This window comes from Megascapheus bottae, chromosome 3 (assembly GCF_031878675.1).
Source record: "Megascapheus bottae isolate mThoBot1 chromosome 3, mThoBot2.hap1, whole genome shotgun sequence".
In the NCBI taxonomy this organism is placed as follows: Eukaryota; Metazoa; Chordata; class Mammalia; order Rodentia; family Geomyidae; genus Megascapheus; species Megascapheus bottae.
Window position 1 is genome coordinate 74,152,894 of NC_143511.1, and position 16,180 is coordinate 74,169,073.

The window sequence follows — 16,180 nt, forward strand, 5'->3', positions numbered from 1 at the left end:
TGGGCGGCAGCAGGAAGCTAGTGGGAAGCAGGGGGCGAGAAGCCCTTCTGTTTGAGGAAGCAAAGCTAAGGCCAAAGCCCCTGGGGGAGCGGTGGCAGCAAAGGCAACTGCTGTGCTGCCTAGGCCTGGTGGGACATGCCCCCTAGATGAGAGGGACCAATTTAATTCCGGAGTATCCTACAATGCACCCCAAGACTAGGTTGGATCTTGTGCGGGGAGGGGGATTCTGTGCAGGGTGTACCAGCGAGTTTGGAAAAGATTGGGTTAAATAATTGAGTATGCCCCAGCACAGATGGGCTTCTCCAAGCCTTTAGAATGCTAATGGGCTTCATGAATGAAAGGGGAGGGGAGAAGAGAGCACAGCTACTTCCTGTATCCTTCCCCCTTCCCCAGCAGGGGCTGCTGGCCCCAGCCACCACAGCATTCTGTGGGGAAGGCAGTTTTAGGTCTGATTCCTTCTGGGCTGGTCTCTGTTCTCCTCATCCCTTCCTGAGATGGAGGGGAGGGCCCAGGGAGGCAGCCAATGTGAGTACCCCCGCCCCCTGCCCCCAGCCCTGGCACCCTCTCCCACCAGCATTCTGGTCAGGGCTCAAATGGCTCTCCTGGCCCCACCCCGTTTTTTGCAGATGAAGGGCATCCAGTTGGCCTCAGCCTGAGCCTGGCACTTTCGGCGCCTTTGCCTTCCTGTGCATCCTTCCACCTAATCTAGGAGGGACCCATTCCCCGTCCCCAAGCTGTGACTCTGAGCAAAGGGGCTCTGAACAGGACCCCAGAGCCCTCTAGGTTTGGGGATCCAGACATGAGGAAGCCGTGTGTCAGGTGATGCCACACCTCCCTGTTCCAGGGCTCCCTGGCCTCTGAGCTCATCCAGAATGGCTCCCCAAGACTGCGGGTTGAAGGGAATAGCCACCTGATCCCATTTCTGCCTGGTGTTCACCTGTGTTCACCATTGTTTTGGTCATGGGACTTAAACTCAAGGGCCTGAGCACCGACCTTGAGGACTGTCTTTGAGCCACAGCACCACTTTCAGCTTTTTTCCATGTATATGATACAGAGGAATTGAACCCAGGTCTTCCTGCATGTCAGGCAAGCACTCTATCACTAGGTCAAACTCCTGGTTCCGTTTGTTTTTCTTTCCTCAAAGATAGTGCTGTTTGAGCACTTTAAGCCACAGCTCCACTTCTGGCTTTTTTTGGTGGTTAATTGGAGATAATGAGTCTCATGGACTTTCCTGCTCAGGCTGGCTTCAAGCCAAGATCCTCAGATCTCAGCCTCCTGAGTAGCTAGGATTACAGGCGGGAGCTGCCAGCAACTAGCTTTCCCCATTATTTGAGGATGGTTCTCAGGCAAAGAGGGCATCTTTCTAGTAAGGAGACTAGGGTAATAAGCTGGTACCCACACATCCAGCACCCCACCTTCCCCCTCCTGTACTATGGGCCCGTCACATCTAAGCCAGGCTCTGGCTCCAGCCAGGACAGCATGAGCACCCACACAGGTCCCCATGGGCTGGAGAGCCCTCACTCCTGTGAGGTACCCTGCTACCTGTTTAGATGAGGAAGGAAGCAGATGAGAAGCCACACACCTCCACCTACCCTGACCCTAAGTGTCCTACTCTACCCCCATTGGGACCTCAGCTTCCCAACCAGCCATATGGGGCTGCTGCAAGGGTGGGGCCTGACAAGCAGTTACTGTCTCTCCTTGGGCTTTTGGGGAATCTGTGGCTATAAGGATGTGGCTTCCTTCAAGAGGGGCTCCTTGACTAGCCCTCCCATTCCTGAGTCCCTTGAGAGAGCTCTAGAGGGGTCTTGGGGCCTCAGCTGGATCTCCTGGCACTGTGGAACAAGTCTGAACATCCCTCTTAGAGGCATGCTTCAAGAGACGGGGCTGGGAAGTGTCCTGCCTGTAAAAGGAGTACTACAGGGGTGGGGACAGGGAAGTCCCTTTTCTCACCTCCCTGGAAGGGCAGAGGTGGTGGAGGAGGGGGCCCAGCATATGGGTGGAGCTCTTTGGGCAAGGTGGGGCACCCACAGGGTACCAGGAAAAGGCCTGCACTTCTGCTCAGAGCTGCCCTGCTTCCAACCATGCACAGAAGCCTGGTGGGGCAAGCAGGGCTCCCCAAAGCAGGAAGCCACAGGGGCTAAGACAGGCCCCACTTCCTGCTTCACCCCAGAAAAGAGGAAGGTACCAGAGCAGGGAACCTGAAGATAAGTTAAGGCTAAGAAGCAAGACTGTCAGCTCTTGGGGTAGACAAATGACCTGCTATACTCATGATGTCCAGTCTCAATAAAGTGAGGGGGTTGAGGATATGGGGGAGACTGTGAAGAAAGACAAAGGCTGTGACCCAGGAGAATCTGGCTCAGGAAACAAGGCTGGGCAGAATTCTGTGCTACTCTTTTGAGACTTCAAGAGCCCCAGTCCCTTTCTTCAGGGCCCACAGCGGCAGTGGAGTCTTACCCAAGAGACCACCTAGGAAAAGAAAGCTGCCTCTGAAATCCCAGGCACCCCAGAGTTTAGCATTTAAAGGTATAGGCATAAACAGGGAGGGAGACTGGACCCACGCAGGAGCAGGCCATATGGTGATGGAGCATCACTGAGGAGAGCGGGGGCGGGGGGTCTCCCCACCAGGGGCACAGCAGAGGTAGGAACTTGGGGTGGTGTTCAACGCTCCCTCCCACCCTGGCCCATTACCTTGGCCCCAAGGCGCAGCTGGTCAATGGTGTTCTCAGCCTCGGCGTACTTGGTGAGGAGCTTGTGGTAGTCTTCCTGTGGGCAGGAGGGAGGATATGCTGGAGGCTGGAGGCTGGAGGCCCGTCCTCCAAGCTGTGAGCCCCTCAGGGGCCAGGCTCCCTCCAGACACACCCAGTTCAACACCTTCAGGATGCCACGCAATGTGGACCCCTCAGCTCCATTCTAGAGCATCAGACAACAGGCCAGCTCTAGCAGGGGCCAGCACATCTTGGGGAAGGGCCTTTGGCAGGGTGCACCCTAAGGGCTGTCACTTCTTTTCCCCTGCTTGCCTACTGGGGCTGGGGGGCGGGGTGGAAAACCATAGAGACATCTTTCCTACTGCCCCGTTCCCAGAACCTAAGCAGTGTGGGCTGCGCAGGTTTGTTTGTTTTCCTTTTTTCATGACCAGATGAATAATCACCCAAGAGTCCTTCTGTAGAAAAACAGAGGACTCAGCTACAGCTCCATCTTGCTTTGCTTTCATGAAGAAAATTATTCAAGAGAAAAAGCAAAGGCAAATGTCACAAGTCAGCACCAAAGGAGAGTGTTTCTCGACGTTCAGAAAACAAGTCATCCAAGGGCAAAATGGAGCATGTCTGTTCCCCCATATGTGCGAGGCCTAGGTCACCACACAACTGATGGTGGAAGTTTACTTTCTAGAAGGCTTCTATGCTGGGCAGAGAGAACATGTCTGTAATTCCTGCTACTTGAGAGCAGTGCAATCAAAAAGCTCCAGTGATTTCATCTCAACAAGTAAGCGGGGCATGCTGACAGATACCTGTGGTCCCAGCTCCATCAGAGACCCTAAGCAGTAAAATGCAAGACCCTATTTGAAGAACCAAAACCAAGAAGGCTGGAGTGGGAGCTCAAAAGTGGTAGAATACCTGCCTAGCTTCAAGTACAAGATCTTGAATTCAAAGTCCAGTACTGCCAAAACCAAAACCAAAAACCAAAAAGGTTTCTAGTAAAAGAATGAAGAATGAACAGCATTATCAGAACACAATCATTCATCCTGACACCACAAATAAAGAGCTGGATCACACAACAACTGCCAGAAGCTGGGCAGGTCACAACTTCAAGGCTGGAGGAAGCAGAAAAGTCCCATTCCTGTGCCTCTGGCCACAAACACCTGGCCCTGGAGTACACAATCCACAGGAACACACACACACACACACACACACACACACACACACACACAGCTCCCACTGCACACCCACAGGTGGTTGCAATCCAGAAGTCCCCCTAACTCTACCCCATCCCCCTGGATAAGATAGAGAGGATGTGGATGGTTCTTCTAGAGGCCATGTGTGTTTCACCAGGAAGCTGTGGGCAGCTCTGCAGGGCAGGGCTGGCGCTATCCACAGCAAACTTTAGGAAGAAGTCACAGGAGGAGAGACTGACAGATTAAAAAAAGATTTGAAAAGCAATGTAAACCAGAAACAAAATAGAAGAAAAAGTGGGCTGAGTGCTGGTGGCTCACAATCTTCTAACTACCAAAAGCTGGGAGTGGAGCTGTTCAAGTGGTAGCACACTAGTCTGGAGCACAAAAACGCAGGAACTAGGGATGAAAGTGTGACCAAGGGATAGAGTACTTGCCTAGCATTCACAAAGCCCTGGGTTTGATTCCTTGGTCACTCAAGTGGTAGAGCGCTAGCCTTGAAAAAGCTTGAGGACAGTGCCCAGGCCCTGAGTTCAAGACTGGCAAAAAAAAAAACCAAAACAACTCAGGAACTAATCCAGTGCTGGTGGCTCATGCTTGTAATCTTAGCTACTTAGGAGACTCAGATCTGAGGATCACAGTTAGAAGCCAGCCCAGGCAAGAAAATCCATGATACTTGTACCTCCAATAAATTACTCAGTAAAAAAACAGAAGTGACTCTGTAGCTCAAGCCATAGAGTACTAACCTTGAGCAAAAGAAGCTTAGGGACAGCACTCTGTGCTGAGTTCAAGCTCCAGGAGGTGGGGTGGGGGGGTGGGGACAATGCTCAGGAGCTTTACCCAGGCCCTGTATTCAAGTCCCAGGACTGGCAGGAGAGATTTAAAGGCACATGACATAGACCAGAAGCCACAAACAGCCTCATTCAGAACCTGATTAAAACAAACTAAAGTGTTCTAGCCGCTGCTGAGACACATGAGAATAGTCAGATGACGGAGCTGGCATTCACTTGTGGTTATGTCTAAAATACGATTCTTGTTATTAAACACAGACACGCTAAAATGTAAAGTGAGTGTGTGCTTAAGATTTTGTTTAGGGGCTGGGAGTTTGGCCTAGTGGTAGAGTGCTTGCCTAGCATGCACAAAGACCCGGGTTTGATTCCTCAGTACCACATACACAGAAAAAAAGCCAGAAGTGGTACTGTGGCTCAAGTGGTAGAGTAAGCCCAAGGACAGTGCTCAGGCCCTGAGTTCAAGCCCCAGGATTTTGTTTAAAACAAACCAACCAACCAACTCCAGTGGGGTTAGTGGGAGAGGGGGTGGATATGAAAAAACTTGCTGGCTGCTGGTGAATTTGGATACTGTGTGAAATGGGAATGGGGGCTTTTATTATATGATTTTTCTCTCCTGATGAAATCGGAACTGTTCACAACTTCAAAACACACCCACTTGAGCAAAAGGCTTGATTTTCTCCCACACCTCCAGAACTACCCACTTCCACCAGCAGGGGGCTCCAGCCCAGACTAGAGGCCTTCCTTCCCGGCCTCAACTTGCCTCTGTCTCTGGCTATCAGGTGCTTGAGTGACACACCTAGCCAGGGAGTCCTCCTTACCTGCAGCTGGTGGACCAGCTCCGTGGCTTGCTCGGGCGTCTGGAACTCTTGGGGTACCCTAGCGATGGGGTGTGGAGCAGATGGGTCCTTGGCTGGGGATACTTCTCCACTGCTTAAAAGGACTTCACGCACAATCTCAGCTGGTGACTTGAAGATCAGGGGCCCCGTGGGGCCTTCAGGCTGCCGGTTGTGGTTTCTGGACTTGGGTGGGCGATAGCTCTCATCTTTGGGGAACCTTACCCGAGGACCCACTTTGGAGAAATCAGGCAGTGGGTAGTTCAGACGCCCCCGACCATACTTGGGGATATGAGAAGAGTGACTGGCCAGAGCGTCTCCCTGCCTGGGTTGTGACTGGTCTTTGCGTGTTGACTTAGGCGGGGGATTTGGGGGGCTGATGGGGCCGGTGAATCGGGATGGCAATGCCTTAGAAGAGGTCTTTGTCTGCTTCCAGGTCGGGTCCTCAGGCCAGGGGCTGGACAAGCTAGTGATGTCTCTCTCCCATCTACTCTGGCTGTGCTCGGTACCCTGAGCTGGTGATGCGGAGCGATCCTGGAATTCTGAGGTCGTTGTCAGAGCAACGCCACCTTTGGTTCTGTCATCTGGGGGCAGGAAGCGGTGGTGGGAACTCTGCGGCAGGGCTCCCGTCCCGGCTGTCGTCTTGGGGGGGACATGGGTGTCTCCTTCCCAGGGAGAATCCAGGCTGTCACTGGGTTGGCCGAGGCTCACGGTTCCACTGCTCCAGGATCTTGCTGAGCAGAATCCAGCACATTGGTGGACCTCAGGAGGTTCTGAAGATTCATTGCCACCGGCTTCTTTGCCAGAAGCCACCCAGCTCCTGGCCTGACCTTGTTGTGGAACCATGGGACTGGCGTAGTCGTCGGCACACCCAGGCCTTGGGAAGCTCTCTCCAGCTGCCTCACTCCTGGGGCTTCCTGGGACCTCATCAGGCTCTTTTTCGGTCAGATCCAGTTGACCATCCTGCTGTGGGAGCCAGGGTAGAGGCAGGGGAGGACTTCCTGGGCTAGCCACATCCTCTGCTTCAGTGTCTGCAAAGACAAGACATTCGTGGCTTAGTACGAGTTACTTCATCTCTGGCTTTCACTTCCTCATCATGTGGGCATGCAGGAATGGCAAGAATCCCCAGGAACCTGTCCCGCTGCTCCCCGTCTTCAGGTACTGATGTTTCCCCCTCTGCTGTCTCAAGGGTCCTTCAAACTCAAGCCTCAAAGTTGGTAGCCTCCTGAATCTCTGCAGTAAATGGTGGCATCAAGTTTACAAGCTTTGGCAGCATTCTGGTCATCGCTCTCCCTGGACCATCCACCTGTCCATCCATCCATCCATCCGTCTGTCCATCCATCCAGTATGTCCCCTGATATGGCATATTTACCTCCTACAGGGTTGTCCAACTCACCTCTTCTTCTGAAGTTTGCCACGGCTCCTCACACTGACATCCCCTAATGCCTCAACCACTGCAGTGGTCATCTGCTTACCTCCTCAATCTGTGTCCTCATCCCTGCCTGGAAACTTATCAATATTTTCCCATTGTCCCCAGCACAAAGCGCAGCCTTTATCATAGTCCTAAATCCCTGAGACTCCAATCCCATCAGCCATCTAGTCCATGGTTCCCTATTTCAATACTTGTCTCCCTACCATACTGCAAGCTTGTAAGGACAAGGACACTAGCTGGTTTGGTGGCTGCTCTACTTGCAGGAGAACTCAAATACAAAGGAAGTTGGAAGAAGGATGACCGAGGGGGTGACATGGATCAAGACGCATTATACTTGTTAGCTGTCATGTTGAATTGGAATCCCTTTATACAACTACTTAAAGATACTAAAAAGAAAACTAAAAAGAAAGAAAGAAGGGATAGAAGACAAAATGTAGAGCTCTTAGGAAATTGGGAGCTTCTCTAGACATATACTAAGTACTCAAACATTCACCTATTAACCAAACCCATTCATATTTTAAGTCCAGCCAGACATCCATCTTCTAAGCCACCCAACTACCCACTCACCAATCAGCTACAACCCATCACTCACATACATGTCTACCAATCCAATTACTGACCCATCCATTAGCCATCCATCTGTCCATATATGCATACCTGCACCCACTGTTATATCTACTTGTCCATCCATCCACATATCCACTTATCCATCTACCATCCATGCATCTATCACCTATTTACCTGTCCATCTGTCTATCCACCCACTCATTCATCCATCCATCCATACACATATCCATTATCCATCCATCTGCCAATATGTCTACACATCTGTCCACACATCCACCTGTCCATCCATCTATCTTCCATCCATCCATCTTCCATCCATGAATCTATCATTTATTATTTGTCCAACTGTCCACCCATTCATCATCCATCCATCTACTCACTTACCTGTTGATCAGTCTGTCCATCCATCCATCCATCCAGTCATGCTCATTAAGTACCTGCTCTGCTCTAGACCCCATGCCAATCTTGGGGATCCAGAGTTGCATGAGACACAATAGGACTAATACTAAGCATAGACTGCTCTGTCTGCACACACCATGGTCATAATTCATGTATCCACTGCTGCTCTGCCATGTTCTTTTCCACTACCCCAACACCTCACTCCCCAGCTACTCAAAAACTGCTTTAGAAAATTACTCTTGCTTATTATGGTACACTGGAAGCTCAGAGATGTTAAGTAGTCCGTCAAAGATCACACAGTGGATCCAAGCAGCCCTGGAGCTAGAAGCCAGGCCCTATCCATGTCTTCTGCCGAGATGGTGCAGCTGGATGAAGAACACAGGCCTTGAAGCTAGGGAGCCCTGGTTTCATCCCAGCTCCTCTGACCTCTCCCTGGAAGCTATGAGTAAACCACTGACCTCTGGCAGTCCTGGTTCAAACTGGAGGCCTGTGCCTCCTAGTTGGCAGAGGGTGGCATAGAAGGAAGGAAAGAAAGCCAGTCAGGGGACCAGCCATGTGCTGGCACACATTAAGGCACAGGACATGGTGGCAGCTGTTACATCACAGCAGGGGTTATGTGACCCCACTGCCCTGAAAGCTAGTGTGTCTCAATGCCCATTTCCTGATGGGCCACAGCTCTACATTAAGGAGAGCAGACATGAGGCATGTTGGGTAAAAAATCCAGTACCAGCCCAAAGTTCTTTCCTGTTCTCAGTGGTCTTCTGTATCACAGGATCCTAATATACAGCATTCTGTTCAATTCTGGTGTGGGAACTACTGTGTGATAGACTCTTGCTACTTCCCCATGACATGACCCCATCCTACAGAGGAGGAGACTGAGATTCAGCAAGGACCAAGCAGGGTCTTGCCCACTGAAGCCAGGACAGGACACACTCTAAGTTGGACTCAGCGCAAAGGAGCAAGTGGGCTATAGAACACAGAGATTGTCAATTGGCAACTGACATTTTAAAAATGTTTAAAATAGATGCCATCCCTAAATTAAGCAATTCAAATGACCAAAACACTACGGAGTATGGTGTGCAGAAATGGATACGATGACATTCATGTTTGCCTTCTTGATAAAAGCAGCAACCAGAAGCCACCTAAGTGCCACGCCCATGTGGATAGGCTCTGACCACAGAAGGTCCACAACACACAAAATTCTATGCAGGCATTAGGAAGGGAGAATGTTCCTTTCTAGGAAGGGAGCAAGACAGTTAACTATGGGGTATGCAGAATGCCGTTCCATATTCATATCACATCTGCATATCGACATCTATGACTATCTGGAGATGGGGGTCACCCAATGGGTAATTTCCAAACTCACCTTCCTTTTGTTTATATTTTAAAATGTAAAGCTGCCTCCACCCCTGCCCTCTGCTGGGAGATGGGAGGCTTGGGGCGGAGCAGGATACCCCCACAGAACTGGGGTCATCACTCTTACCTTCTCCTGAAGACTCTTCTGACTCCTGTGGGTCTGGGTCCCACTCCAAGGACAATGGATGCCGCTGGGCCTGACAGAAGTCTTCCAGGAGTTCAGGGCTAGCGGCATCAGGGAAGGACTGCTGGTGGCCCCAGACTCGTGTTCTGCATCCATCTGTGTCCTCCTTCTCCTCAGCCCAGGCCCAACGCCGCCGCCGCTGGGGCCCTTTCACCAGGCCTGGCCCTGTCCAGTGCACCTGTGTCCCCGAGCTGGCCATCAGCCTGGCCTGAAATTCACCTGGGCCACCACATCTTCAGGAGACAAAGTTGCTGCTAGGGCCCCACAGTCACCGCCAACTCCTCTCAGTACCAGCCATCCTGCCTGTGACCTGTCAGGACAACACAGGGGACAATGTTAATCCTTGAGGTCCCATCTTTGTGCAGGAAGTTACCAGCAATAAGCCAGGAATCAGATGCCTGGTTCAAAACCTAGTGCCATTGACCCTAGGGGTAAGGCCTTGGGCAAGTCATTATGCCTAAATGTGCCGAATTGGTAAAACTGGGAGAGTCCCCCCCAGGTCCCCCTCTCCTCCCCTTCCCCAGGACTTGTATAACATTGTCTGGGATAGGGACAGGAGCCCAGCAGACAGGACATTAACCAGTGGACATGTCCTGGGTGCCAGCTTCTACACAGGCCCTGGCATAACACAGGCCCTGCAACCAGAAGTGACAGCCTCGGGTGGGGAAGAGCACACGGATAACCAGATGATTTCAATCGGGAGAAGCCCAGAAGTCACGGAAGATACCAGCTCAGAAGCCACATCCAGCTGGGTTCATGTCTGTAATCCTAGCTACTCAGGAGGCACAGATCTGAGGATCACAGTTCAAAGCCAACCTAGACAATAAAAGTGAGACTCATCTCTAATAAAGTACTTCCAAAAAAGCTAGAAGTGGAGCTCTGGCTCACATAGTAGAGTGCTAGCCATGAGCAAAAGATGAAGGATAGCGCCCAGGCCCTGAGTTTAAGCCCCAGTGTCAGAAGAAAATAAACAAAAAAAGAAGCCACATTCTCTGGGGACCTTTCCTTGGCATGCCTGAGATATAAATTCCAGATGAGAATGGAGGCAAGTGAACGATCATTCCAGCCCCTCAAATTAAAAGTGGGCACTCAATCCACATTCAGTACAATATTGTCCACAATTGTGTAATGTTCACTGCAATATTGTCCAAAAGACAGAAACCACCAAATGGAAACTGGAATGGAGAAACAATGTGTAATATTGACATGTACTGAAAAGGAATGCAAGAGTCTTCACTCAAGCTGCAATGGGGATAAAACTCAAACACATTGTGCTCTGTCACCAGAGCCTGTAGAGAAAACAATCTCTAATAGCTTATTGGGGACAGGGTTTCCCTTTTGGGGTGATGACCACGAGCTGCAACTAGGTAAGAGGGAGCATAACACAACACAGTATGTTAAATGCCACTGAGCCACTGCTCACTTCACAATGGAGAACTTTAGCTAGTACAAATATCATCACAAAGCATTCCAGGCAGAGGATCTGAGAGTATAGGAGCCTGCCATGGGGGTGGGGGTAGCTAGATACAGAAGTGGCTTCTGCACGTTGAGGCAGGCTGGGGACTGGGTGACATTCACAGAAAGGAGTATAGGAAGGCAAGACTGCCCTGACCCAGTGGGGCCTGTTCAGAAGCTGGCTGGACTTCCCAGGCACAGAGAGGTGCAGTGTAGAAATCTCTGTGTATAGCTGGGAGCCAGGGGACCCTGGGGGGCCAGACAGGGAACTCTGGGGACCAGACAGAAGGACTTGTAGGCAGGGATGAGGGAGGGAGAAGGCTGAAGAGTGGTTCCTCTTTCCCATCCCATCCCCTACTGCCTCCCTCTTTCATGCTCTCCTCATTCTAACACTTTCCCAGCAACTGGTCCCACCCAGGCCTCTTAAGAACCATAGGAAGTCAGTGTGTACAAAGGGAGTGGCTTAGCTCATATAAAGGCCTTCTCCTGTCATGAGGAAACTGAGGCCTAGAGAGAGAGGACGCAGGGCCACACAGTGGCCTGGACCGGACAAAAAAGTCTACCTCCTGAGACACTGCCATACTGTGAACAAGGGAAGTCGGACTCCAGGCCACCAGACAGACATGGTCTGCTTGTCCTTCAACCTCGTGAGCTCTTGGATCTTGGTCAGGAGCTTCATGCTGTACAATGGAGAAGTCAGCAGACATCTATTTCTGAACACAAAGTGCCCCAGGGAATGGGCAGCTTGAGGAAAAAAGGCTTCTCAACGGCTGGGGCTGGGCCAAGGAGTGACGCTCCGGCTCCGGGGTGGGGCTCAATGGCTCCTCTCCCACCCATCCTCCTCTCCGCCCCACAATGCAGAGCCTGAGAATTTTTTGCGCGTCATAGGGCATTCTACTCTGCTGGCCTGGTACAAACCTCCTTTACATCTTCCCCGCCGGCCTTGCCCTGTCAGGAAAACTGCATTCAGGTGACACGCTGACGCTCTTCAAGGAACAGTGCCTCCCACTAGTGCCAGAAAAGCAAGGTCTGCAATTGCTAAGTCCTGGCCCAGCAGTCTCCTGGGTTTTAATGCCACAACCCAGTAAGAACATAGTTGTTATTTGCATTAGTGCACTTGATGTACTCAAAAGAATACTTCCAAAAGGGTGAACCCAGGCAACAGTGCTGCTCAGTGGACACCACGTGGAAAATAAACTGCACAACTTGTCAGTGGGAATGGGAGGGAAAAAGTGGGAGAGAGTGAGCAAAGGAAGAACACTGTCCAAAAAGAAATGTACTCATTACCTGACTGAACGTAACTACTCTGCATATCCCCTTTATAATAATTTTTTTAAATTTTTAAATAAAAATAAAAACGTACTAGAAAATAAGCACATACCTTTTGTTATTTGGGGCAGTACTGGAGTTTGAACTAGGGACCTTACACATGAGAGGTAGGGGCTCTACTGCTTGAGCCACACCCCAGTTCTTGCTGCTATGGTTATTTTTCAGATAGGATCTTGCACTTTTGTTTAGGCCAACCTCCAACTATGATCATCCTTATCTCCACTTCCCGAGGAGCTGGCAATACAGGTGTGAGCCACTGTACTCAACTGAAAAAAAATATATATATACATATATATATATATATATATATTATTGTGGTGTTCTTGTTTTCATTGACAGGCTCTTGCCTTGAACTCAAAATCTTCCTGCCTTTGCCTTCTGAGTGCTGGGTTATTAGGCATGTATCACCATACCCAGGTATTTTTTTGTTTTTGGCCTTACTGCTGCTTGAACCCAGGGCCTGGGTGTTATCCCCTATTTTTTTTTTCTTTGCAGCACACTGTCCCTTATGCACGCTACCACTTGAAACCATAACTGCACTTCTGAATTTCTGGTGGTTAATCAGAGATAAGTCTTCTGACAGAGCAGACTTTGAACCTGGAGCCTCAGAGCTCAGCCTCCTGAGTAGCAAGCATTACAGGTGTGAGATACCCATGCCTGTCTGTGACCCTGCTAGACATGGTTAGAGGGGTCTCCAGGGAGAAAGAACCTCTAAGCTTGCAGATGACAGCACCCACTGCAGTGAGCCAGGCTTCAGTGCCCACACAGAGCTCCGGAAATCTGCACTGGAGCCAGACCTCAGGCAGGTGTTGGGGGGATTGCCAGAGATTGGCTGGTGCTTTTTTCCTGCAGTCTCTGCTGAGGAAGGCTGGAGGGGGGAGAGGGGAGGTGTGCGGTTTCTCTGACTCCTCAAAGCACTGTTTTTTGTTTTGTTTTGTTTTCTAGCCCCACTGTAGAGGAGCCTGCCCCTCACAGAGGCCTCTGTGTGCCCAAAGAGGAAGTGTCTGTCTTTCCAGAAGACTCAGTGTTCTCAGAAACCTCACTGTGATCAGAGGCCACCACACAGCAGAGGCAGCCTCAGCTACCTGCAGCGTCGCTTGTCCCTAGACCTGTGATCCTGTCCTGTCCTGAGCAGGATCCTCTGACAAGCCACCGCCTTCCGTGCCACAAAGCCCAGGACCTGCCAGTCATCTAGACAACAAATGGACATTAATGCCAACCGTGTGCCTGTGTCAGGCTGAGAGACAAAGCTGTAATAGAGGCTGGGGTCAGGCAGGTCAGGACAAATGAACTTTGAGGTTCCCCTGACTCAGTTCCCAAGGGGCGCGGCTCAGAACTGTCATCCTTCAAGATACATGTGGAGCACCCTGTGGGTACAAGTCCACTTTCCATACCCTTCCTACGTGCCAGGCACTGCTGGAGCACTAGGGACACGGAAATGAGCCAAAGCTTTCGGAATGCCAGTCAGCAGGGGAGCACAGCCACAGGGTCCCTGGAGGAAGAGGAAAAGGCTTCAGTGCAGGCTTGAGCAACAAAGTGGGAGATGACGAGGAGGGCCTTCAGTGACCTGACAAGGCAAGGTATAGGCTGAGAGATCCGGACTTCTCGGGGACCATGGGATGGGGGTCCTCAAAAGCTACATGAAAGACAAGGAGGTCCAGGCCACCTTCACAGGGCACCAGTGGGTGCTAGTGGAGAATTCCTGCCACAAACTGGAGCATGGGGTGCAAGAAGACCAAAGACCTGGGGGTGGAGAGATTAGGGTCCCCTATCTCCTGGGGAAATCTACCAGCACTTCCTCTGTCCCTCCCCTTGCTGCCCTGACCTGGGCTCTCAACAACGGTCAGACCTCTGCGGTCTCTTTTCAGTTCCTGCATAGGCCGCCCCATACCTCTATACCCAACCAGAGGCCCCTCCCTTCTCTGGTGCAGCTGCTCAGCTCAGACCTTCAGGCTCCAAGCCACCAGGAAGCCCACTGCTGACTCCTCTGGCACTTGGAAATTCCTTCCCATCCCACCGGGGCTGTCCAGCAAGCGCCCCTCCCCCTCCCCCCCACCCTCCACACACACTGACAACTGGTCCATGAGGAAACTGAGGCACGAGGATGGGGCAGGCTCCTCTAAGACTCTATAACCAGGAAGTGTGACCTGGCTCTAAGCCAGGATGTTGTGACTATAAAACCAACAGCTATCAGATTGGCAGGGGCAGGAAGACAACCCTTACTCCTCCCCTCCCATCCCCCATAAGTAGCTTGGTGGCTAGCAAAGCACAGATCTTGGTCTATGAGAGACTAAATGGAAGGCCAGCGTGGAAGAAAAGGAGCTGGGCTCTGGTCCCCCAATCTTGAAGGCTGAGCTGTCCAGGCAGCAGGGCCACTCCTGGCGGGGGGTGGGGGGGAGCAGTACTGCCTGCTTCCCATTCCTAAATGTCTCTGCGGTCCCTCAAAAACCCAGGCATGAACTCTCCATAAGAAAAGGGCATTCCATGACCCACAAATCTCCACTCCCAAACTCCTAGAACTAGTAAATCATTTCGGCAAAGTAGCAGGATCCAAAATTAACCCACAAAAATCAGTAGCCTTACTGTATGCTAACAATGTACAGAAAAGGAAATCATGGAAACAACCCCATTTGCAATAGCCTCAAAAGCATCAAGTATCTGGGAATTAATGTAACCAAAGATGTAAAAGATCTATTTAATGAAAACTATAAAAATCTAAAGAAAGAAATCAAAGGACACCAGGAAATGGAAAGACCTTCCATGTTCAAGCATAGGTAGAATCAATACTGTCAAAATGGCCATATTGCCAAAAATGATTTACAAATTCCATGCAATCCCCATCAAAATTCCAATGACATTCTTTACTGAAATAGAGGAAACAATCTAAAAATTCATATGCGACAACAAAAGACCTAGAATAACTAAAACAATTCTAGGCAAAAGAAGCAATGCAGGAAATATCATAATACCAGATTTTGAGCTCTACTATAGAGCTATAATAACAAAAACAACATGGCATTGATGTAAAAATAGACCCAAAGATCAATGGAAGAGATTAGAAAAAAAACAGCCTCTTCAACTATTGGTGCTTGAAAAATGGGGCAGCCACATGCAGAAAACTAAAAGTGGATCCTAGCCTCGCTATGTGTGCTAACACCAACTCAAAATGGATCAGAGACCTCAACATCAGACCTGAAACTCTAAAACTACTGCAAGACAGAGTAGGAGAGACAGAACTCATAGGCACAGGCAGGAACTTCCTGAACAGAGTCCCAGGGTCACAACAGATTGTAGAGAGACTGGACAAATGGGACTACACAAAAATAAAGTTTCCATCAAGCATGGTGGCTCATACTTGTAATCCTAGCTACTTAGGAGGCTAAGATCTGAGGATCTCAGTTCAAAGCCAGCCCGGGCACTAACTGAAGTCGGTGAGACTCTTACCTCCAATTAAAAGCAGAAGTAGTGCTATGGCTCAAGGGGTAGGGTGGTAGTCTTGAGCTGAAGAGCTCAGGGACAGTGCCCAGGCCTAGAGTTCAAGCCCCATGACCTATGACAAAAATAAATAAATAAATAAAAAGTTTCTTCACAGGTGAAGACTAGCTACTAAAACAGAAAAATAGCAAATCAATTGAGAGAGGATATTTACCAGCTTATTCAAGTCCATGAGAACAGAAAGTGAACTGCCTCTGAGGATGGACAGAATCCCTGGGCCCACACAGTTGTGTGTGTGTGGCGGCCACTTCCTGGAGGAGACTGTCCCTGAGAGTCCCCTGCTCCCTTCCTGTGGCCCCTCTCCCCACCTCTGGTCAGAGAAAGGCGTAATATCCATCATATACACCGAGCTCAAATGACTAATTCTCCCTCCAAATCTAATAAACCAATTACTAAATGGGCAAGGGAGCTCAAGAGAGACTTCTCAGAAGATGAGATAAAAGTGTTCATAAT

At 50.3% G+C, this 16,180-nt stretch overlaps 1 protein-coding gene across 2 annotated transcripts in view; it reads right to left on the reverse strand.

Moving 5' to 3' along the window:
• Positions 1–16,180, reverse strand: part of Akna (AT-hook transcription factor) — a 51,164-nt gene that overhangs the window by 26,455 nt on the left and 8,529 nt on the right. Inside the window, exons 1-4 of one of the 2 annotated variants that reach the window (XM_090330487.1) lie at positions 12,285–12,493; positions 9,392–9,758; positions 5,496–6,541; positions 2,689–2,763 (exon numbers count right to left, since the gene is read on the reverse strand). In XM_090330487.1, coding sequence (XP_090186613.1) covers positions 2,689–2,763; positions 5,496–6,541; positions 9,392–9,647 — 1,377 coding nt within the window. In that variant the 5' untranslated portion in view covers positions 9,648–9,758; positions 12,285–12,493. Of the gene's footprint in view, positions 1–2,688; positions 2,764–5,495; positions 6,542–9,391; positions 9,759–12,284; positions 12,494–16,180 lie in introns of those variants that run through there. The other variant, XM_090330488.1, reaches the window with a different exon arrangement.